This window comes from Anopheles stephensi, chromosome 2, assembly GCF_013141755.1.
Source record: "Anopheles stephensi strain Indian chromosome 2, UCI_ANSTEP_V1.0, whole genome shotgun sequence".
In the NCBI taxonomy this organism is placed as follows: domain Eukaryota; kingdom Metazoa; phylum Arthropoda; class Insecta; order Diptera; family Culicidae; genus Anopheles; species Anopheles stephensi.
The window spans coordinates 49198803-49224036 of record NC_050202.1 but is presented as its reverse complement, the minus strand read 5'-3'; the positions used below and the strand labels follow the sequence as shown (position 1 = coordinate 49224036).

Here is a 25234-nt window from a genome sequence, read left to right as displayed (position 1 = left end):
GAATTAAGTTTTATACAGATTTATATTTTTGCCTTGCGTTTCTTTTTTCTTCCTTGCGCAAATGTATATGGATATTATGTTTCACTAGCTCCACTTTATAAGCGGCTTCACCGTTCGCTGTTTTCCCAGCTCTTTGCATTCTAGGGTTAAGGTTTTGTTTTTGTTTTCACCTCACTCACTTCAGATACTTTGCCATTGGTTCGGTATAATGTATAAAAAAGGCTAAAAAGTAAAAAAGACTCCTCAGAACTAACTGTATGTGATTTATACAAAAACCGTGTCGCTGTGTGTAGTTACGTACAATTGTATACCGACATTTGGTAGAGGTGGTGTGGTGGTGTTGGTGGTGTTGATGGTGGTGGTTTTGCTTCCCAACTATGGCAGAAATATGTGGGGTGGGAAGGAGTAATCCACTGTCCAACCACTCTTCACTTTTTCCCTCCGTTTTTCTTTGTGTCACGTTTCCCTTCTTTACAAACTCCACGAGGAATATACACTCACGCACACACACAACAAATTACCCTGTTTGCGTTTTGTGGTCTGTTTTCTTTTCACGTTCACGTTCTCTCTATCACTTGTTTAACATATGGTCTTTTCGGTAAGTTTTCCACCAAATGCGCTTCGCCTGTGTGCGAACTCTTTCTCTTGCTCTCCCTCCCTCCACTGCTTTACTTTGCTGGTCCTATTTACAAAAAAATCCCACTATCAAATGGCTTCTTTCTTTTATTTGCTTGTTTTGTCGCAAACGGCACAGTTTTCCTACGGGCCCAGTTCGGCGCGGAGTTGTTTTCCTTTCCTTCCCATTTTTCCTATTTTTTGTTTTCACAGTATCACAGATTAATTGTCCTGGGTTAAGAAAGTTTTGCGGATCGTTTAAACAATAGAACAAACTGATAGGTGTGTATGTGCTTTAGACATTGGTCGAAAATCTGGATGGGCTCCGGACTCTCCGCCCTCGGAGAGAAAAGAAAAATATGGAAAAGGACTAGGCTGGTGGCGTTGTTGAGGGTTGTTGCTGGGGGTGGAGGTGAAGGTGGTTGAGATGGCGTTAGAACACACGCTTAAATCGACTCTTGCATCTTGCACGTTCATCCTATCATACCATGACGCATATTATGCTGACTACACACCATAAGTAAACGCAAGAATCGAATCTTCACGCGTTAATGCAAAAAGGGGAATCATTAAGATACGTATTCTTCTGGCTGTTATCATCCTACTCCTGTATCCTACTAGTCGAAGGATACAGCGTCTTGCTTAGCATAGCTGTAAAGGTTATGAAGCTGTTTCCTTATTTTTCCCTTGATTTCCTCTCTTCATTAAGCATTCGCTGCATTCGTTCCGCTTCGTTCCGGTAGACACTTAAAGGACGCAGGACACATTCAACACGCAGTTTTACAAGGCATCATCTACTAACATCAAATTTTACGTACGTACTCCAGCACAGAACAGAGAGGGAGACTGTTTACCTGAGTTTAAATATGGTTGTGTGTGTGTGTATGTGATTGTGTGTCTGTATGCTACCTACACGAAGTATGATATTGATTATTTTGTTACACGTTTGTCCCACCGACGTGGCATACTATCCTGCAGATGCCATCAACTAGTTCAAAGTATGCTTTGCCCCCTAGCTGGCCGGATCAGGAGCCGGTGACTGCTTGCTGAGAACGATCGACATTTATTATCCTAGTACAGCTACACACAAACATAATCCACGTATGTCCACGTGCAAGAAAATGCACTCAATCTCTGCGGCTGGGCGCATCTTGCCGACCTTCATCCTAACACCCATTAATGATACCTTCGACCAGCTTGGCCTTCGTCTGCGAATGTAGCCCATTCACGGTGGACGCCTTCAGCAGCAAACTGCTACCGGTACCGGTCAGCGAGCTCGGCGTGTAGTTCACGCTGATGCTGATCGGATGTAGCGGTGGCATCTGCAGAAAGCTTTTGCTCAGCAGATCGACCCCGTTCAGGTATGGCAACAGTGTTTCGTAATCTATGTTCAGCGGAATATAGAAGCCCTGCGTGTGGCAGGCAAAGATCGGCACCGGATGGTAGGAACTGTGATGGTGTTGCTGCTGCTGCTGCTGCTGATGATGGTGTTGATGGGCGAAGCCGGGCCCCGTTGCCGTTTGTCCAAGCGCTACCACGGCACCGGCACCACCGATCGACGATAAAAGCTCGTGCTTTATCTCTGGAAGCGGCGTCACGGACGAGGATGCTGCCATCGTATGTCCATTCTTGGAGAGAGCTAGTTTCTTCTCCATCGGTGCACAGTCCACACCATTCTGCTGGTTATGATGATGATGATGATGATGGTGATGGTGAGTTCCATTTTCCATCGAACCACCGCCAGCTGCCGGCGATTCCGCACCATTGCTAGTGGCGCCACTCGGAGCCTTACGCTTCAGTGACAGCGGTTCATCCGACGAGGACGCCACGGTGGAAGATTTGCCCGTCAGTGTGCTTGTGCTGGAGGACTTTGAATCGGCACCCGAAACACTACCGCTGCTCCCATTGGTCAGGGGCGAGGCTCGCAACGAGCTCGAATGTTGGTGCAGATGTTGGTCCTCGTGTAGCGACACCGGACTGCGATCGTACTCCGCCCCATGCCCATTTTCGTGCGTATCCTGCGAAAACCGTTGCTGGATGTAGTTTTTGAACTTGTAGCTATTGTGACTATGCTCGTGTTCGGGGGACGCATGCTCCGAGAACTTTCGCATCCGGATCGTACGCAACACACTCTCGTGCTGGTTGATGTTGTTGTTTGTGTCCTGCTGCAGACCGGCGACTCCACCGTTCGAGCACAGCGACCGTGCCGGAGGTGACGGTGCGTCGTAGTCTTGCGTCGAGTGATTGCTCGAGGTGTCCAGGTGCTGCACGATGCTCGGCGCCGTCGACGTGATGACGGCGGCCTGTGGTGGATTGTTACTGTGCGAACTGCTGCTCGTGCTCGTAGCGCTCCGGAAGCTTAGATCCTTCACGTCGTGGTGGTCGTTGCTGCTGTGCTCGAGATCCGACGGGCAGGTCAGTATTTCCCGCAGATGCCCCAGCTGTCCACTGGCCAGATAGATGGGACTGCCACCGTTCGCAAGTTCCGCTCCACAGCGTGCCTTTGCCAGTTCACCTGCAAAAGAGCAGATCAGAAGCCGTTAGTAAGATCAATTCACGAGAAACGAAACCCCGACATCCACACCACTTACCCTTCATAATCTCATTGCAATGTTCCTTGAGGTGTGCCACCATACGGAAACACATCTCCTCGCCACGCTCACGCATCATAAACTTGGCCGCCTCCGTCAGACACTCGTTGTACCCGAGCCGATACTGTTCGGCGCAGGCCGTCTCCCGACCACACTCCTGGTTCTGCAGATTCTTCAGGTGGCGTATCGCCATCTCAATGATTTCCGTCTTTTCCACGCGACCCCGACCTTTGCGCATGTACTGCTGCGGGATGAGTCGCGAAAGGTCTGCCAGGCAGGAGTTCATCCGATCGCGGCGCCGCTTTTCAATGATCCGATGTGACAGTGGATCTTGCTGGAGAAAGGAGCGGAAGAGATCGAAGCGTAAAGCATTATTAATCGTGTTTTAAAGCTCAATAACTTAAGCTTCATTATTCTAACAACCCAAATAAGAGATTCAAGTCACGCTCCGGGGAACGGAAACAGGATGGCATGCGCGGTTTCTTAACCGTTCGCATAATCCTCGAATCGATTGCCCACCCAATCGGTAACCAAATCGAACCGCCGTTCCGTCCATATTCATATATTCAATCGATTGCCCGTGCCATGTCACGTGACTGCTTTGTTTTGTCCAGAGAGTCTCCGGCACGACCGTTCGACGTGTATCTCGGAACGGAACGTAACGGGTGCAATTAGTGACGATTGGCAAGGATCGGAACGAGGTGTGACTTGAGCATCGATTAAAGTTTGACGACGGGTTATCAAGCATTTGATTGGTGTGGCGTGCTGGTACACGTTCAAATTACAGGCGTTATCGATGCAGTCGCAGTTTTCTAACATGGTATCTCCACTAATCTAAAGTTTTGAGCAGAGAAATACTAACAAGCGATCGGAGCACGAAACGAGGGCTGATTACAGATGCATTAAGAAGAAAACAAAAAACCACGGCACCCTAGACATTCACGTGTCATTTTGATCAACTAGCACGTTTGCCACGTTTCTAGGCACATTAGCATCAGGTTCAAGCTCCGACAGGCGTAGGGCGAAATGGGTTAAGACTCCTCTTGAGCCATAGTGAAGTGGTTGTGGAGTCTGATACGAAGCACCATGGTTTTACGGAATATGACACTGGACACAGCAGAGGTTAGTACACAAAGATTAGTACAGAAAATAGATTAGTTGGACATCTTAAACCAAGACTTTGACACACATAGTACCTAACAACGTAATTTTCTCTAAATAAGACCGAGATTTGGAAAAAAGGGCCAATCAACCCCTGTAATCATGATGAAAATTATTTTCTAAGGAATAGATTTAAAATTACATTGACCAGCCCAACCCATCCCCGAACTCCCCCCATTTCACCTACCCGTGACGTTTTGCCCCGCCGTCCTGGTGGAAAATCAGCATCATCTTCGCTGTAGGTGGTATTGTTGGCGGAAAAGTTCAGTCCCGGTTCACCGCAGTACGTGTATCCAGGCACGCTAGCCTCACTGGAGAATGAGAAAGAGAGCAAAGGAAGGATTGTTAATAATACTACCTTATAAAACATAGATAATAAAGTAAGTTAGATAATAAGTTAACAATTTTTTGTATGAATATCACGTAAAGCCAATTTTCAAACGCCATTTAAAAGCGTATCACACGCTCGCTCGGGAAAAAGGTTAAGGTTACACGGGAAAACTTTTCGCCTGGTCCTCGATGACCTTTTTATCATATACACTCACACACACACACACACACACACACATAAACAGACACCCATTGTACGGTGGTGGCATATTAAATTACATTGTTGCATCAAGCTGCATCCGCTGAAGGTCAAAGTATGCTTTGAACCCTGTGCTAGTATCACAGAAAAAGACCGCTATTTTGCTCAATTTTCCATATTTTTCATCTGAACCTGTACCTGTACCTGTGAGCCACATACATTGTTCTTTAACTCATTACATCCTGACATTAGCTCAAACTAGGGCCTCCTGATGCACAAGATTCTGCGGTTTCGAGTTTAACGCACGCAGTGATTTACACCATCTCTGCCAACCGAAGCCGGAAACTGGGTGACGTTTATGATGATGAGTCGATGAAGATGAGATCATAAGCAGGCCGGGCAGACAGGCACGGTTGGCGATTGAGCACGGCCACCGTGAGAGAATGACTAATGCATCAACAGCAGTTCAACACTCGGGCCCGACCGGGCCGGTATCGCAATCACTACAACCCTCAGCTCAGCGGTTGATGACCCATCGTCGGTGAGCTGTGTTACATTGTAACCACGATTGGATATAGTGGAGAACGGAACCATCCCCCCCCAAGCTCGGTTGGTGGCTAATAAAGCCCACGCTAATTAGCGCACGTTTTACCGACAACAGCATATCGCCACTGATAGTTGCGAGCGTGGCGTTGTGACCCGTTGACTGGAAAGCGTGTCAAGTGGTGTTCTGGAGTGTGGTTCCGGATAGGGGGAACAAACTTGATAGACATACTTTTGATTGCTGTTGCGTTCTGGCATTTGCTGCTCTTGTTTTGGTATCTTGTTGAGTCCTCCGTCTAATCGGTTATTAATTAACCAGGATTCCGATACTTAGCAGAACTCCGGCCCAGGTCATCAAGAAACCTATCCAACACGTCAGCTGCATCAACCACGCAGTACGGCCTCGTGAGTAGGCGCGAGCGTGAGAATTTAAAAAACAGCAGACGTGCCACTAGCACATAACATTACCGTAGCAAGGAACCACCGTACCAAGAAACCCGTTGACTCATCCCTCCTCAAGTCACACTTTCGACAGCATGAGATTGAGCGTATTGGCGTCTTCGCCCGTCGCCAAGACTCGCCGATCCCTTCACACTCCCCTTCGCATCGGCAGCATCCAGAGCAAAAACACACACACACAATAGGTCACAAGGACAACCGTGCTCCGGCCCGAACACGTGAACTCGCGCGTGCTCCAGTTAATGTGTGGATGCGTTCCGCCACGTCTCCGATTTCCGAGAGCGCCAACACACTACTGCTGCCGCTCTTAGGATATGTTGATTTGCCTTGTTTTGCTCCCGCAGTGCGAAACGTGAACCATTTCCAATTGTAATCAGTGGTTTGAAAATAAATTATACTAATTTCCAAGCCGGCTGCAGACCACGTGCTTGCGGCGACTTTAAAATATATGCTTTTGTCCGTTAAACGCAACGCAGTGCTTTATCGTGTCTGGGCACGATAAAGGGCCATGCTTCCGCGTGTGACTGGTACTACGGCTGCTCCGGTTGCTGCGCCACCATCCCAGTGGCGCTATTAATGCTAACCGCACTTTCGAAGCACATGGAAAACAGGGTTACATTTACAAAACAAATTGTCACATGTTCTGGCGCGCACCTCTGCACGCAGCATAGCGATTTTTCGCATGCTGTTCCGCGTGTGGAAAACTCTTATTTTATTTTTTTGGAATAGAAAAACTAGCATACAAACTAAGAGACCGGTAGAAGCGTGCAACGTGACTCAGGAAAGGCAGTGTATGTCAACCATATCTCGAATCGTGTGCTTCATTTTAAATTCAACTCCGAGTGAAAGGATAAGTGAGGGGGGTCGTACAGATAGGGTAAGGATTATAAATTGTAAACATTTGAACGGAGAGGGCCTCTGTGTGTTTGCTTTTTCCTGTCCAGTTCTTTTTGCGTGGTGAAGTCACCAAAAAGGCGTTCTTGAAGTGGTGGAGAAATTCAGCATTCAAGAATTCAAAGTTCTCCTTTTGGATTCATCAATAAGGTCTCGTCTTATCATCGCGTCACGTTGCTGATTTAAGGATGCTGAACAATGTTAAAGGACCTGCATCAAGATTATGGGTCTGGCATAGGCTGATGACATAAAGATCACCGGTTTAATGCTTCTCTATGTAACAAAAGCATACCTAAAAATCATGCAAGAACATAAAGGTCGTTCAGAAATTTACGAACCTTGGATCGAATATCAGCACCGATCACAATAAAGATTTTAAGATACGATTCAGGTTTCTGACTGTCTATCGATCATGCATTAAGATGAATATTTTTTCCTTACTACATTTTTATGTCCATATCTTTAGCGGACGTTGCTGAGACTATATAGGTGATTTATGGTCTCATCATGGAGCGATCCGGTGGCCTTGTCAGTTTTTAAACGGCAGGACTGGAGAACAAACCCCATCTCGGCCGTATTGAGGACTGACTTTTCAACTACGTGGGCCGGCATGACCACGCAGGTCGAGAAGCCAACAAAAGAAGAAGTTGGGATGAAATTTTGTCGCCTTATGTATGGAAGGAAAATGACGAGCTCTACCAACTGTACGATGATCTTAATCTTGAGGATCTTACGAGATAATGACAGTAAATCTCGCAAGTCTCCGGTTGGCTGAGCACGACATTAGAATGTCACCGGACGACTCGTAAAGTCTTTCAAAAGGTTGTCCTCAAGGGCAGAGGATGCGTGGTAGCCTCAAATTGACACAGAGAGTGATGTAAGAGAGAAGTCCAAGTGTTTTTCAAATAGTATCGCCTAGGTCTACTTGATTGATAAGACACTTCGGCCCACAACAACAAACACATGTTTCTCCCACGCTCTGCCCTATGAACCCTTCTGCCCCGAGCAGCTAAATTCATTAGTCAACCACCAATAACATCGTCACCGAAAAACGCATCTACCACACGCCAAAGCTCGTGCATCGCACATGCACTCGTTTTCGTTTCGTGCTGGGTGCTGTCGATTCGTACTATCCGACAACGAAAAATAGAATCAACCCTCAACCGAAAATATTCGATAGGGCACTTGGCGCTTGAAAACCGAATCTTCAAAGGAGCATCGGCCTGCGATGATGCCTCTGACAGGCACGCAAAAGCAATGTGTTTGTTGCCGAACGCATTTAGAATCCAAGATACACGTTGTGCCGAATTTCGTTGCTCTCCATCCGGTGTGCGGACACGGATCGTTTACGTTATCCTGTTCGGTTGGGCCTCCTGCCTCGTGCGTACTATTTATAACCATTCAAAAGCGCCCAAGACGAGACGCGACTGATTTGAGGGTGCTGCCGACACACCCGACCAGACACACGAGAGAGTTGATTGCAATAAAAAATAAACGAACGGAGATTTAAAAAAAAAAGAACAGCGCTCACAACACAACTATTTGACCAAATGCCAACAAACGTGACCAACGAAAATAAGATGGGAGGTTCCGCCGGTTGCAGAACCACAGGGCGGACATTAACAGCCAAAAAAAAAAAGCGGACACGATCTGCAAAGACGCCAAACCGGTGTGTGTGTGCCTGTGTGCCTTCTTGCAGGGTTGGTATTTCTTACCCATAAGCCAATGCTGCGAGAGGCGTTGGCATCCACCAAGGAAAAAAACAAACTGGCGCCTCATCACACATGCCACCGAAGAGCCACGCTGCATTCGTAATGATGTGGTTTGAAGCAGAGTGGTTCAAGCAAGATCCTACTTTTTTTATTGCACCATAATTAACACATTGAATTTTTGGGTATGCTCATTATTTCTCACAACTACTCCACGTTTAGCCAATTTATCAAAGCCATTAGAATCGGTGTTCTTTGGTCAGAAGACCCATCCCAGCTCTGTTTCGTTGGTGAGCCCTCTTGCGAAACATTCTTCGATCGTGACACACCGCACAACAGAGCTTGGTTGATTGATTCAAGATTGTACTGAGCAGAACCCGCAACGGATGTAGATGGGTTGATTAGACGGCCGTGATTTTAAAAATGGATCCCACCACACACTCCTTGACGCGCTTGAGTGCGCATGTGCGTCTCGATTCACTGTTGATACAGCTTAATTCGGCTTCTAAATCACAACACAATTTGAGCATCCCCCTTTTGCATATCTGTCGACTCACGCATACCGGATCGCACTACGAAAGCAACAATCAGTCATGGCGAATGGGCTAAAATTAAAAATAATTTAACGAGCAATAACAAACAACACAAAGCAAAAGCAGGGCGTGACGAATGACATGGTTTGAAAATAGAAAGGATCGACCGGCCGAAGATCCTAGAAGCCACCCCACGCAACCAAAGCGCGTGGAACGATATCCGATTCATTCATTGTTTTTTTTTTTGTGGGGGATTTTAAACGCGAAGCAAAGATGACTTGAGATGCTTTTACTCCCCCCCCAAAACACGTGATCAGTATTTTTGCGCTTTGGTGCTTCTGGTGTTCTAAACGGCGATGCGGTATCCCACGGTTGTTTGGGAATGAGAATCGAAGTGCAAGAACGCTTCGCTTCGGCGCTTGTCGAGAGACAACCTGTTGATTTGAAGCGTAACATTCTATGCCTTCGTATACTTCCGCCATTCGAACCAAGTCCCTGGCATGTTGTATTACAAAAAAAAAACCAAAAAAACAACATCATCATCCGCCAGCTTCTATTCCTACGAGGAATTCACCGTTCATCGAGACGACGATCCGGAAGTGTCAAGCCGACGCGACGGCCTGACGGAAGCGAATCTTGTACTGTGTGTACAGCAACCTGCAACGTCCCACTGCAACTGCATTCTTGGATCGCATCGCTACCCTGTCTACGCCGATTGCATCGTGGTTACTGCAATTGCACACCAGAACCATAAAGCTGCACGTAACGTGACGCCTTTGTGGACTCGCTACCCGCACCCTACCGAGCTCATCGTCTGCCACACGGCATCCGATCGTGTGAATTCTCTCGAGATTTGTGCATCACTTGTCTAGGTTCAGGGTGGGGGGGGGTGGACGGTAGCAGGGCGAAGCACGCAACAGGAACGTCAATAAACTCGTCGAAGGTTACGCTCGCGGTGTGGCAGAGTGCATCAGCAAGTGTCGCCCCGAGCCGTGTCGCGCACATCACATCCGATACTGTGCAGCAACCGGTGCATCTGCTGTTGTGTGTGCAAGTGCGCAAAGAGCACACAGGCAAAAGCTAGTGGCTTTGTGATGTGCGATGCAGGCCCATGCCTATCGGTTTCATTTCCTTACCGGAATTTCAAGCACGTTTGAATATAAATAATTTACTTTAGAAATTGAAGACATTTGGAACTTCGCATTTGGACATTTGAAGTGATGCTTAAATTGGAGTGATCCTCTTTTTTCTTGACTTATTTGATGTAGACACTTCAAGAATAAAATATTTCATCAGAGTATATCAGGGCTTTGAGGATTTCTGAGACCTCAACAAAGTACTAATAGGAGGGACATATTTGCAGGCAAAACTGGATCGAAATATTTCCAAACATTAGTACTTCCGCAAAGACTTCAATCATTCAATTGGAGATATTGTGAACTTCATGAGAATCTAGGGTAGTATAAGAGCATTAGAGCAAGGACTTCTGGGACTCTGCGAAATATTGGCAGACAAACCTGGAGTCTGGTGGCTCGGCAAGGACTCTAATGTTGAGGTCCAGACATGTCTAGCCTCTATTCCTCTTCATCTTGAAAGAGGTCGAGAAAGAGCTACAGATTCTAGTTCTAGAAATATCAGACATCATTAAATTGTCGACACTCTACTACCTCATCAGAATCTCGGCAAAATTGCAAATGAAATAAAGTACCATTTAAATAGCTACGATCACTTTTCGCTCATATCGCTCATATGACGTACCAATCGCCCGCCCATGCCTATGCGGAAACGGACGGAATCGGCTGGCTGACTTAAACAACAGTACCGTCGGCAGGCTCACGTGTTGCCCGTCGCCACACACAACGCGCGTTCGCAATCGACCGAACGAACGAAAAAAGCAAAACAAAAAGCCAAAAGCACGAACCAAACCCAGTCACGTCGACCGTGGCCCCACAAGTCAGCAACACAAGGGGGGGGGGGGGGGGGGGGAGGGAAATAAAACAGCAGCTTTTATCAGCAGCACTCTATTCGCTGTCTTTCTTTTCCGCGGTTACGACCAGGACGCGAGCATTGTGGTTTGGCGTAGAATTGCAGGCGATCTGTTCCAAACCCAACCCCAACACCGTGTTCCAACCCGGGTACCGTCTTTCGCGCATATGGAACGTCTTTCGCGTTCACTCCCCCAAAGCATGCCCCCATCTTCCGCGTCCCCTCCCTCATATTCCACCCCCTTACACCACCCCCCACGTGTTGGCGCTGCGCAAAGTGGCCAAGCGGCGTTTCGCCTGTCGGCAACAAGTGTTCGGTAAAGCGCGCACCATTAAGCGGCATTTGTTGCTGTGTGTGCGTGTCAGTCTACACGTTCGAATGTTCGAGGGATGGGGAGGGTTGTATGATGGCAGAAAGTAAAGTAAAAAAAAAAACAACACCCCTCACACTCACACAAACAGCGGAAAATAAATATCCGCCAGGCGAGAAAACGGTTGGCGGCTGGCACGCCAACCCATTCCTGCACGTGATAGCGGCGTGGTGTGTCTGTTGATTTCATTTTTTTATTCTCGCTTTGCTGTGGTGGTTTTTGGGGTGGCACTCTGTCTCACTCGGGCCCGCTATCTTTAACACGTTTCGGTACAATCGTGTCGCGCATCGACCGACGTCATGCGCCGTTAAATTACATACCCCGGCCGAGTCAACCAACGAACCTCGGGAAGCTTAGCTACTCACGCGCCCCCTAGACCACGATGATGGATTGCGATTATCGTGGCCGGTTGGCAGGTTGCAGCTCGCGAAGAACGCTGTCTCAACAGCTTGTCTCTGGTAGAACTTTTGCGAGCTCACGGATTGATCAGTTGCGTTGTTGTCGAAATTTGAAGTTGGGAAATTGGGAATCAAATGAATGCTTTACTAGCTACAAGATCGTACAGCGATCTCCTTGTAATGCTACCTACTAGAAGAAAATGACTCTCTCTTTAGCCATTTGTTTACCAACTGTTTACATCTATAAATATTAATTAGTGCCCCGAGTGTAACACCCCTGCAGTACGTGCGTTGACAGGGCAGGCAAAGATCGATCGCGATATTGCGTCCACCAAGACGAAGTGAGCACGATTTTCCACTTCCCACCCTTAGAACTCACCCAACCCAAACAACACCCACCCGCACCACCAGTGGGCGATGCAATAAGATATTAGATATTAATTTATTTATTTATTTATATTCTTTCGCACCGACACCGTATTCGATTTCCTGTCCCGGCACCCGTGTGCTGCTGGCGACAATGTTTTGCTCAGTACGAGAGCTTTCTGTTAGATTTGCTAGTTATCCCCTCTAGACTGTCCGCGTGTGTGTGTGTGAGCTGCTTTATCGACATGAATTAATCTCTCTCCTACCAGCACCCTCCAGAAGCGAGCAGAACGCAAAAAGTCCCAACTGGACAACGACGTGCAGCTACTCAGCAATTACCAACTGCTACTCCTGCTGCTGCTATAGCGCACGATTGCATTCCGTCACGAGCGCATTTCCGTGTGTACAGAACCAATCGACCAGGCTACAGAACACCAACCAATCAACAAGATCCATGAAGGGTGTTTCGGTTTCATTCCATTCCCCGTGATCGTGTACAACGATCAGCCGAACCGGTTTGTTTTTGCCGTTGATCCATCGAAACCTCAAAGAATGCAGCTATTCCCAGGGCGCCCCCAAACCAAAAGCATTTCTGGAACGAAAAGCTCGGACAAAGTTCGGATTTGCCACTTACGAGCAAGTGCATATGGGCTCCGGGAAGTTAAATGCACTCTACAATTTCATACATCCCGTGTACGGACGCTTCGTTAATAAAAACATTCTGTTATAACAAAATAAGCTCTGGGCAGGCTCAGAGTGGAATGGGCGAGACCTGCTCCACACACAGAAATTCCTAGCCCGAGGCTGATAGGTCCTGCACCAACGAGAGCGAGTGATTATTTATAGCAACAGAACGCAAATATGGTGATCATGTCGACATAGAACGACATGCAGGTCGTGTGGACTTTGTGGAGGAATGATCATGTCGATAGCAAACGGTGCACCGGTCTTGAGCAAGCAAGAATGTGCAGAGTAGGGAAGCATGCACCAGTTAACCTTCACTTCCTTCCGACACTTGACTTGCATTTACACCCTCGCTTTAGACGAGCTTGAAGTCTCGACCAACGCGTTACGGCTAGCCGTCTTCGACGATCAGAGCTCCCCCGTCCGGTTCTACAGCTACTGAGCCGACTCCAGATGACGGTGTTTATTCACAACTACATCTCACACCTGTACCTCCAAAAGTGCTTTCGAATCAGCTAAACAAATGTTGCCGATCGTAGCAGCGGACCACTTGATGCACGTGTCCAACCCGATCGTGATGGGCTTATAAAGCGTCTAGGTTGCGCTGTGGACACAACCAATTAGTAGCCATTGCTTGATTTTCATCAAACATTTGTCAATCAACCTTGACGCGGTTGTTCGGGGGGCTTCAGATACGTACGCCAGAAATGTAGCACGGAATAGCACGGATTTTGCGATAAAATAAAAATCATACCTGATGCTAATCAGAGCCCCGATACGCTGGCCTCGTTCGAGTGTTGCTAAATGCACGAACCAGTGTGACGGAAATACCACAAGCAAGCATGCGTAAAGCAATTTAGGTGGAGGATAAGGCGCGCATCACGTGCGCTTCCTGCTGCCATATTGACCACCGGAATGGCAATTAAGTAGGGGGGGAGGGGGGGGGGGGAACGCACAGCACATATACATTTAGCAAGTATCAGCAGCAACACGAGCTGGCGGGTTTTTTGTCCTGCTTTTATTTTCACCAACGTGTAATGTAAACATTTTAACACGATCGGACCCCCGGTGGCATGAAAATGTCTGCACCTTTTCGTGGACTTTTTTTTCCTTCCTGCTGGTCAGCCCTGCCTGCCCGTCCCGTTCTGTGGAGGACGCAAAACATTTCCTTGGCGGATGTATGGATGGTGGAGGTTAAAGTGTGTTTACTTAAACCCGATACATGGGCGTCAATGCGCTAAGAAGGTTTCCATGAAAATTTGCTTCTTTGAAGGTTGGAATGGTTGGAACGTAGCCGCGCTCGGTTTTACTGCTGCCATTGTTTTGGGAACCGTTCTTAGATGTTTTGCCTTTGGGGAAAGTGTTTGTAGAGTGACGGGGAAAAACACGTTTTTCCAGTGACTTAATATTGAGGGAATGTTACCCAGGGAGAAAACAGATAACTTTATCTGGCAGAGTTAAGATGATCACTTGCCCAAAAAACATTACAAGTACAAAGAGTTCCAAATCACACATCAGGTTAGGAAGGACATAAGTGTAAAGCGTCATAAAGCTAACTCAATTCAGCTCAACGTTCTTTGGTGATATCTAAATAGCAGCATTTTTTGCACGCAGTCAGCCATTTAACGTGGATTCTAGTGCGGAATTCATAAAAATAAAGTAAAACCACCATATGTCTTCACGTAAGCTAGAGCGCATGACGTAGCTCAAAAATTGAGGAAGAACCTGTAGGATGACTCATCTCAGTTGTAGTTTTTGAGCTGGAACACGTGAGCTAATTAAAGAAAGAATCAAGTGAGTTTCGGCGATACAGGAGCTCACACATCACATATGTACTTTAGAGTTCTAGAACTAATTCTACAGGTCGTGGCACAGCACTGAAGATAGTCAAATAATGATAGGATCGCTAGATTAGATGGACTCCTCTTGAGGACACTTTAAAGATGTCTTCCTGTTCTTAGCTTAACCACCTTGCTAGGTGATATAATGCTAGGTCATATAATGGCTTACTAGACTTCTTGATACCACGTAGTTAGATAGTCAATCCTCACTATGGGGCGATCTCTCTAAGGATGTATTTTTATAAAAAACTCATCTAGATCTCAGCGTCTAAAAGTCCTCCAACAATTTAACGATAGGACTAGAGGAGAGCAAAAATAGATTCATTGTATTTTATGACATTCATATCCGCTATTTTCAGCAGAACTTGTCCAACTAGGTACTAAATCTATTAACTGAATTAATCCGATTCCAAGCCCGCTCAGTAACTGTAACGTCAAAATGAAGTTCAAGATCTTACCAGGACGCACACACACACACATACCATCGCAATGCATGAAGGTGCCGAACCAAGTCAAGAAATAACGCCAGTCACCAATCTCTGAACCGTCAAGCTTCACCGGCCAATGTTTGTGATCGCGCGATGACGCCGTTGGATTGATTTTAAATGGCAAAAACGTGCGGCCCGCGTTTGGATGCGGTGGACCAGAGCAGTTGCCGTGTGCGCAAGTTACACGTCTCGTTTGAGTAGAACACACCCCCGGCATACACCCGTTTTCGCCCTCCCGCGCGAAGGGGTCCGACGGGTAACGGGGTTGGATTAACTTACAAATAAGCTCTAGAACTTCCCTTCACTGAATTGACGTTTGTTGAGAAGTTAATTTTTCAAAAATAAAACTTTATCTTGATCCTGCAAGAAGGTCGAGATATTCTGAGGACCAATTAGTGAAGAATTGTGAGTTAAATACAGCTTTTTACTTGTCGAGCTCTGACATTATTTTGATCGCACCCTAGACACTTATCAATCCGTGGCTTTATCCGACCCGTTAACGCAATACACACTCGAGCGTGATCGTGCGAGCGCCAACGAATGCGAACGCGGAAATTGATCACCGATCGGTCGTACCGTTGTTGTGTCCGAGGCAGAAAGGCAACAACAAAAACACACACCGTAAAAACCCGTCTCGATCCCTTCAGCCACTCGTAATGCGTCTCTGCGTCGTCCGAAGGTATTCATGGTATGGGACGTGGTATTTGTCTCACTCTTGGTGAACGTGTGACAAAGTGGTGTTTTAGTCTGCTCAGGTCTCTCTGGGGCGCATTCTTTGTTCACCCACGGAGGGTAAGCAAAACCATTCACGAAAAAGGGCCGAAAATACCACCAGAAGCACCCACAGCTGTACTCATTTCGAGGTGTTACGCTTTAATGGAGATCCGCACGATATTATCCTGACACGTTTAGGTGACGTATCTTGGGTTTGGAGGTTTTTTTTAATCACACCGAAAGCCCCACCCGAAACAAACAGTCCTGAAGTTTGGAATGAGAAGAGCTAAAGTCGTTGATCGGTCAACTGAAACTGAAACTGAAAGCAAAAAAAGCCGTCCAACAGCAGCAGCCACTTGAGTGGCATTCATCGCAGAGTAAGCAACCGGCTGCTGCTGCTACTACAGTGTTGCCAATTCATGATCATGTGGTATTTTGGGGATTGTTGCTGCTCTTCCCCCCCCCCCTCCCACCTTATTCCACTCCCTCCCAACCCAACCCAAGCAAACAAAGCTTGCCCATCTTCGCCCCAAACGGTCGGGTCTTTCTGGGCAAGAGTCTTTCTAAAAATAGCCACGACACGCATGACCAGCATCGTGGCGGTGACCACGCGAATGTGAGGTTTCTACACAAACATATTAATCTACGCGCGCGTATATGCGTGTCCGGCGTGTCTATATGGGCGCGGGTCTTCTTTTACTGCTTCGTGGTGATGGTTGGAACAGTCAGCAAAAACTTCCAGCAGCGGTTTTAAACCACGATCAGTCGACTGTAGCCGACAGAGACAGTTTAAAACTAGTGACTTTTTTAAACCTTGGGCTTTTTTTTTGGCTGGCGTTTAAGCAACAATCATGTGTTATCATTTCATTTTCAGATCTGAGTTTTACTTGTTCGTTTTTCTAAAAACCACGGACCAACGGACAGATTACAGTCACTCCATGTGTCCATACTCTTCCGGTATGTTTTTTCCTAGTACACAGTTGCAACCTTTTTCTTGCGATCCTGCTCCTCCGCTGACGTCATACTACATCGAAAAGTATAACAACCTTTTGAGTCAGAACCCTTTTCTAGCTATTCTATCACCCAGAAAACTGGGCACACGAGATCTGGATGGAACAGCCAGTAATCGGCTTTTCCTGCGAACGATTCATGGTAACGCCCGGGTCTCGGCGTTATTACCCAGGGGTGGCGTGCCCGAGTAACGGTTACGAGGTTACAGCAGCAGGCAGGCTGGAAAAGCGTATGACCCAGACTATAATTTTACTGCAAAAATGCGGGGAAAATGGTATACTCATCGCGTCGGGTACATGGTGCATGCTAGCAGTCGCACACATGCCGGTACACGTGACGGAAAATTTTTGCTTTCCCTTAGCCCAACCCGCCCCGTACCGCATCGTGCACGCGAACCGAGGTGAACACTTGGCAACAGGCAACCGGTCGCCCCGGGGTGTGATCGCTTTAGATAGCGGCACTACATCGATTCTCGCTTGATAAGTTCGTATAGGTTAGTTTGAGGTTCGATTTACGCTTTGAAGTAAAAGAGGGTTAGATTAAAGTTATTTAATAGAGAGGAGCACGTTCGTACAAGTAAGAGTAACGCATTAAAGCATTAAAATATGGACTGATTAAAGGCATTTTTTGTGTAATGACTCTGTGTTCTAGTGATTCACCAAGCAATACGGTACAGACAAAATATTACCGCACCAGTTGAATTAGAGTAACTTTGGTCAATATTATCATGAAACTTGGCTCCAGAAAATCCAGGACATCTGTCTAAGCGGGGAAGTCGTCGATCAAAGTGCCTCCCATATGCCCTTAGTAGCAATCTATCGAATTTGCTGACCTCTTTCGGAGGACCTTATCCGATTCTTCTTTATCCAAAGACAAAGTACAAACTGATCTGTAAGGCTCAGAGAGAGGTTAGTTGGATAGTTTAGAGAGTCTTGAAGCGATTAGACTTCATTTGTCTCCTCTACTCATGTATATGGTGTCGAATTGATGAAGCTAAGGTCAGAGTTATTTCAATGTTATGGTCAAGCAGTTCAGTTGCTTATTCTTGCAAAGAAAAACGCATACATTTACGATTACCACAGGCATGATTAGGATGTCAGGTAGTTACCGTAAGCTAGCTCGAGTCTACAAGAGTGTTTCTTGAACGCTGGATTCTTGTAAACATTAACTAATAAAGTTTTCTGAGCTAGACTTTGTGTCATCGCTATTTAAGTTTAATATATCGCTCTCCGACCCAAGGACTCCAGGGAAAAGCTAACCCACCCACCCACACGGGGAATGCCCCCACTGGTATATTTTTAACCCCGGAGTGGAAAATAAACACCCGACCGAAGCACCACATCGCGTGACGGAAACGTGACGCAAATAGTGCGCACGCGAATGGCGCACATGCACAACGGTGATGCTCCGGTGGCCACGTATCCGTCCAACCGGGCTGCCAATTGTATTCAAACATTTCATTTCCCCCCCCCCCCCCCCCCGAAACGCATGCGATACTAAACGGCTGTAATGTAATGTGCGGCCGCACATAGTCAGCCATTTTATTAGGCACAAGCAATGGCGCTACTTCCAACGTTTCGATTAGCGTTATCAAATTCACACTGAAGCTATTCTGCAGCAAAACAGTTTTCTTTGCATGGGATAAAAATAAATGAACGCAAAATTATTCGATACTGATAATAACAACTTGTTTACACACACACACACCCCATGCGCAATGGCGAACTAAAAATAAATGTCACACATTGCGAATGGCGGATCGTGCTGAAACGTCGGCATGCACTGCGAAACCATGAGAGATCCCCGTTGGATCACAATCAACCACAGCAAGAAGAAGGAAAGCGAGTAGAAGAAAGGAAACAAAACAAAAGCCACAACCTCATCTCATTGCCGCTATCAGCGTTGACCTTTGGTGGCATAGAACGGGCAAAAGGTTCAGTTGGACTCGCGATGGACTTTACGCGGTTTGGACCAGCTGCGATCATTCTAGGCGGTTTGGCCCCCCGAAATAGCGTGTTTGCGGTTGCGGTTGTTGCGATTCGTCCACGGCTTTGACATCATCACATGACCCCCGCGACGTTGGTCACCTTCTGACCTCACCACGTGGGCCGGTGTCCCGGCCCTCCCATTTCGCTCGGCACATTCCTATCTAGGCTGAAGAAGATGCGGGCCAACAGTTTCCAAAAAAGAACCCCTAACCCAAACATCATGATGTAAGGCTTGGGCAAAATTTCTTGGACTGAGTGTGTGTGTGCAACAGTGCAGGATTTGGTTGGGAAATTTTGACTACGGCTCCAGGCCGCCACACACGGTAAGTTATTTTGTTTGATTTTAGTTGATTGTGCTGGTTCCTGTTGTTCTTTGCCTGACAGGCCCCAACCTAGCGATTAGTTTAGCCGATGCTCTCGAACTTGTTGCTAGGCGTGAAGTATTCGGTTGCATCCAGTTTGGCTAGACCGAGATTCCATCATCATCACGCCACAGAAACAACACGCGTAACCTCCAGGCACGATGATGAGGCAGATTTTCACACCGAAGAAAAAGGAAACCGAACTGTCAAGTCTTGAAGCGACTTGAGCTAATCGGAGCAGAAAACGTTATCGTTGTCCACCAATCGATTTCCGCTTGTGTAGCACAGCGAGCCGAGGTTTCGGGGTTTGGTTTATGCTTTCTTTGGTTTATTTGCACCTCTCGCCTCATATTCTATCGGCCGAACGTCGAGAGCATTCGACGAAAACAAATGAATAAATCTCGCGCGAGCCGCTCGACAGCAACTGCTTTTCCCATTGGCCGGCTATTTTATACGCCTTCGTGGCATGAAATGGGGAAGATTTGGCGCTTTGGCGGTAGAAGCGAACGCGTAAAAATTAACACAAATGCGGACCAGGCCAATACCTACGCAGGTTTTTTTGTATGCTCGATCGGCCAACGCGTGCAAAAATAGCATCCATCCGCACGGTAAAAATAACTCCATCGGTTAAGATCAACATCTATGCCCCCGTGTGTACGTCGATGTGGTCAGCTGCTATCGTCCGAGGATCGCCCGAGCAGTAGCATGTACTTTATTGAAGTTGAAGAGCGGGTAGAATTAAATTCTTATTGGAAAAGAACTCATTTTAATGTCTTCACGTGAGGAGTGTCATCGCCTAAAAAGGGGTGGGTTTGTGTGTTTAAACCGGCCACAATCGAAAGATAGCGAGTGGAACCCCCTGCTCCACAGTGATAGTCAGCTAACACTCACGCAGCGAAGTTAGGCTGCGTAACAAACTGACCACTGCAACCCAAACTTGAACTCCCCAGATGTAAGCCACCAAGATGAGATGTCGTTGATGAACTATCTAAACGCCACCAAATACCCACCGACTGCTTTTGTAGGGATATGCCTACTGCCGCCGGGATTACATACAGGCTCGTAAGTTTTTGCGCCGCAGGTTTTTCCATTCCCATCGGAGCTGTTTACGGGAAGTGCAACCAATTCCGGCCGGCCATACACTCATTGGCTGACTCATGCTAGATCACGTGATCGGTGGGGACGTGTGCGCGGCAGGCAACAGCCTGCCTGCACTCACCGATCTCGCTGGTGGCTGATTACGAGGTGTTATTGATTCGCCCCTAAGCCTCCACGGTGGTGGTTTCGCGGTGGTGCCGTAATCAGTGGCCAGGCGATTGTGTGCCACGCCACGCACACACACCAAAAGTCCTAGCGCGAACCAACGCGCAACGTGTGCGTGTCATCAATTGTTCCAGCTGCGGGACGATTCTATCATGGGTCTGTTGTGGGATAGCAGTTGGGATTTATTAAATTTCTCGCCGTCCGTATGTGGCTGTTCTTTGTTGTGGTATGCTCAGAACTGATGACGTGAGACCCTGCTTTTATCGTGCTCTGATCGTTAGTTTCCATGGAGAAGAGTGACCATGTATTACCAATAAATCCCCTAGTAAACGTAGCTTATTCTTCAAACAACGTCACGTTCATGTGATCTATAAAAAAGGAACAGCAGATAATCAAGTCACACTGCATTGCCACCATCACAGCGCTTGAGAGGCATCACCAAGAAATCCACAGAACAAGATCAAAGTCTCTGCTCGCTCATCAACAGCTAGATTTGTGACCCGTAAACAAGTGCTGCATGCTACATTGATTGGGCCACTTGACCAGAGTTTCCATGGCCCCTGGATCACCTGACACAGCGCTCGGAATATCAGAACCGTCTTCCGTGACACGCATACAGCAACGGCTGCCGGCGGTTGATGATTGGATGCACAACGGCATTCGCCCTCTGCCCGTTGGGTTCCAGTTAAACCACGCCGTCAGACAGCTACGTCTCTGACCTTCCTCTAGCCTTTCCCCCTCACTCCATGTGCCACACGTGATAACATTTCCCTCAGTGTATGCGTGGTATCACAGAGGACATGGCACGGCCGACCATTATATACTGCTGGTGTTATTGTTTATTTTTTCTCCTTCTTCGCAACCTTTTTCACCCAACCAGACGCGGACTGGCGGATGAACTCTTATCAGCAAACAGAAATAGCATCGTCAACAGCAGGGCAGCAGAGCAACAACTTCCAACGGGGCGCTCTCGGTCTTTCTACGTGCAGCGATGGGAAAGATATACGGTGTGCCGGGCAGCGTTGGTGGCAAGATTTACAGATTTGATTTACAGATTGATTAGGAAAGGTTTAAAATGGCAGACTTATATTATAGTTTTATGTATATGCACCAGACATACTCTCGTAGTGTCCATTCCCATTTCTCCAGCCGATACGGAACCAATCATCTAAGCTAAGCCCCTAATCCTGAGCCTACGTGACTAAACCACGAGCCGTGCTGTACGGGGCACTTGTCAGAGGTCAGGGGATGGTGACCAGGAATAGCCCTACTTCGGTCCACATTTCGGCAGCCTGCTTGCTGCTGCTGTGTCGAGTTTTGGTGTCTCAACGCTGGACACGGCAGCAACGCTTATCTACCCAAAGTCGAAGCGACTGTACGCACACATATTGCCCGCCATTGTTGATAAGCCATACACTGGTGGAGCTCCAACAATCTTCAACGACAATAGCATCAACAGTGTGACGGTGGCGGCGCCTGGCACTATGCGACTACACTCGGAGTTAACTTTTGAAGTTGGCTACTGCCACAGACTTCTGCCGGTCTTCCGCTATCCCTGAGCGAATCCGCCAGACCACAACCAGGGAGACCTGTTGTTGTTATCGACGCGCCTATATTTGTTTGCATTCGGTCCACATTCCGCCCGCGTTTTTATACACTTCAACAACTCGCGAGAGGCCGCCGGTGCGGGTCCAGGTTAGACAAGCTTAAGTATGTTGCCCCGGTGCTTCGGGCAGACAGCGAGGGGAGCAAAAATCATACCCCGCTGACACTCTGACGTCAGGGCCTCAAGTGGTTGCACATCTACACGGCCCCCCCCGATTAGCACCCAACAACGCGGGAGGAACGAGGCACACAGGGGTTTGTATGATATTTTGCAAAACAGGGAAGTAGACGACGCCATATTTGTATTGGTGATATCGGTAAAGCACTGTTTAATCCCTTCTCCCGCATACACGTGACCACTTGTCGCGTTCAGCGGACAGCGATGGCGATGGCTTGCTTTGTCTATTAGTGATGTGTCGTTAATGCATTGAATACTACGTGCGTTAACGTCACCGGAGCAACTTGATGGATGCTCAATATCTTTATCCCCTTGCTTGGGACCTGGGACCTAACGCAACAAAACATCTTTTGCGTGAGCCATTCTATCAGGGATCTTCGAGTAGTACAACAACGACAGGCATTCTTCTGCTTGAAATCGATATAAATATACTTGGACACGTTGGAAACTCGAAGTACAGGACCCGCTGCACACGCACGATCTTGACCCAAACCGGTCCAACGGTCTTCGAACAGCGACAGCAACCTTGACAGAGGTCAAGAATTTATCATACAACCAACCGGCCGACCGACAAACGCAGCTCGGTGGCCAACTCCTTGCCGTGGTTCATGCTATTTATTTAGTTCGCACGTTCTGCGAGACTCAGCATTTTCTACACCGACCGAGGGGCGCCACAGAGGGCGAAAGAGCGATAAATATGTACGGCTGCTGGGACGCCCTGTATCACGGGACCTAGGATGAGCTTGCTCGATCGCGTTGCTTCTTATCCTACGGGGGCAGGACAATGTATCCCAATTGTACGTACCTCTCATATTTCAAAGAATGCGGTGCATGACCATTCGCTTCCCAGTACGCTTCCATGTTTCCGCCTCGGGTCCGGCTTTCGTGCTGGAATTCTACGGCCACAGCAACCAAACGGTGATTCGGGCAATGATCGCACTTAAAGAGCTTACTCTCCTCAGGATCACACGATCACTCGGCTGCTTCACTTACTGGAGCGAAGGGATTTTTCGCACGACAACGGCAACGTTTTTCGCACAATTTTTATTGATTTATTGGAAAGCAGGAGCACGCACTCGTAGCACTTAACTAGCTGCACCCGGCAACAATGCGTAATAGACGGTGACTCGCGGCGGAAGCACACCTTCGATCGTGCACTCCAGAAAATGGCGTTCGTTGAACTTCACGACGTTCGACGAACAACTTGACGTTCTGAGCGCAAAATGTGTCTCTTGATGCGAATCTCGATGAGTTTCGTAGTCTCTCGGATCGGTACGATGCACAAACTACCCGACCAGTAGCAGTTGAGTAGTAAGCCTACACCGAACGAATATCCCAGCTTGGGACCTGCGGGTTCGAGAATATGGAACTTTTTTCAGGTTTCTACGGAATCGTTTCTACGCGTTGCTGCCGTTGCTGGTGCTGCTGCAGAGACTTCCGCCGGGATGGGGATGTAGCTGTGCGGGCGCTGCAAACCAACGGATCGTGCGGTGTTTTCCTCGTGCCGGACCGTCCCTCTATGATGTACCAGACGGAGCAGAAGTGCGTGTAGCGCGGTTTGCGGAAAAACGAACGGACACGTTTGTTGTTGTCGAGCAGGAGCGTATTCTTCCCGGTCGCTGCCGCTTTACACATGAAATCCGTTGTTGAAGGTACCGTCGGAATGGAAAAAAAAAGTTGGAAGTTGGCAAACGGTGGTGGGCGACGCCGGCCACCACGAAGGTGCGTCCAAAGGTGAGCAACGAGTAACCACACTTCACTTCACAGGGCGAACGGGGCGACGGGGAGGGAAGGGGGCTTATTTTGCTTGGATTTTTTTTCTTTTCACTCACACACACACACGCACGACACACACAGACACCACGGACGATAGGGATTATTGCACACACGATTCTATTTGATTATGTACTTCACACTGGAATTCACGAAGAACTTATACATGAAGGCGGTTTTTGTGGACGATGCGTCGATCGTGAAGGGCGTTGGGCGGAACGGCGATGCCTATCCGTTCCTTACACAGGGCACCGAAATGCACTCGCGGTCGGTTTACTACTACGACCACCGGCCACCCTATATCACCGTGCACACTGAGATCGGGGTTTGCGTTTGGAACCGGATGTCACTGGCTAATTTTTCTTTTTTCACGATGAACCATGTAGGCCTGCAACTGAACGGCACCTGTGCTCTTGTTCCTCGCACTAATCTGATGGAGAGTACACTTTTTGATTGATTTTCCCCCTGCTATTCGCTCCTACATACACGAACGGATTCTTCTTCCCACACGCTGTTGCTCGATTCCGGACCAAAAATAGCTTGCTCGCTCCTGCCGACACGTGTAATTCTTTCGCCCTTTTCTTGCCTCTCCACAAGGTATATCAATCGATAATCACATCCACATGGAATGGTACTTTTTTCTTGCTGTTTGCACAATCTCAAACCGCCGGGTTTGACAAGTTCTTGATGTCGGACGTTGCGGCAAAGCTGGGAAATGCACTTCCGGAATTTCGCTTGCCCTGTAACTTCACACAACACTTCAACACTGCACAATTCACACTGCTGGCACACTGTAGTAAGAGCTTTCAGAGGCGGATTTGGGAACTTTGCTTCTCACTTGCTTACACTTACAAACACACGCACTTTATTAGTGGACGAATTTCGATCACTTAGCCGACACAAACGCGATGGCTTGTTTCGCTGGCAAACGCGGAGAAAACCCACACGGGTCGCGGAAGTTTGATTCAATCAATCAAACTGATGCACACATTACATCCGGCACAGCAGCAAACACGCATTTGCTAAACAAGGCACACACACACACACGGGAGCAGGGACCAGCAAATCCGAAGTTTAGCGCGGTCGCGACTCCTAGCGGTTGAGTGGAATTTTTCTTGCACCACGTGTACTACGACAGAAGCTGCGGATGAATGTCGAAAAGAGGCGGGCGCT

The 25234-nt window shown here is 47.8% G+C and overlaps 1 protein-coding gene across 1 annotated transcript; it reads right to left on the bottom strand.

Moving 5' to 3' along the window:
- Positions 1-3: 3 nt before the first annotated feature.
- LOC118508380 (transcription factor cwo) lies at positions 4-25234 on the bottom strand. Its single transcript, XM_036048116.1, has 4 exons — positions 23094-25234; positions 4555-4678; positions 3207-3540; positions 4-3130 (listed from the first exon to the last, which is right to left on the bottom strand). The coding sequence occupies exons 1-4, from the start codon at positions 23147-23149 to the stop codon at positions 1782-1784; spliced, it is 1863 nt and encodes a 620-aa protein (XP_035904009.1). The 5' UTR covers positions 23150-25234; the 3' UTR covers positions 4-1781.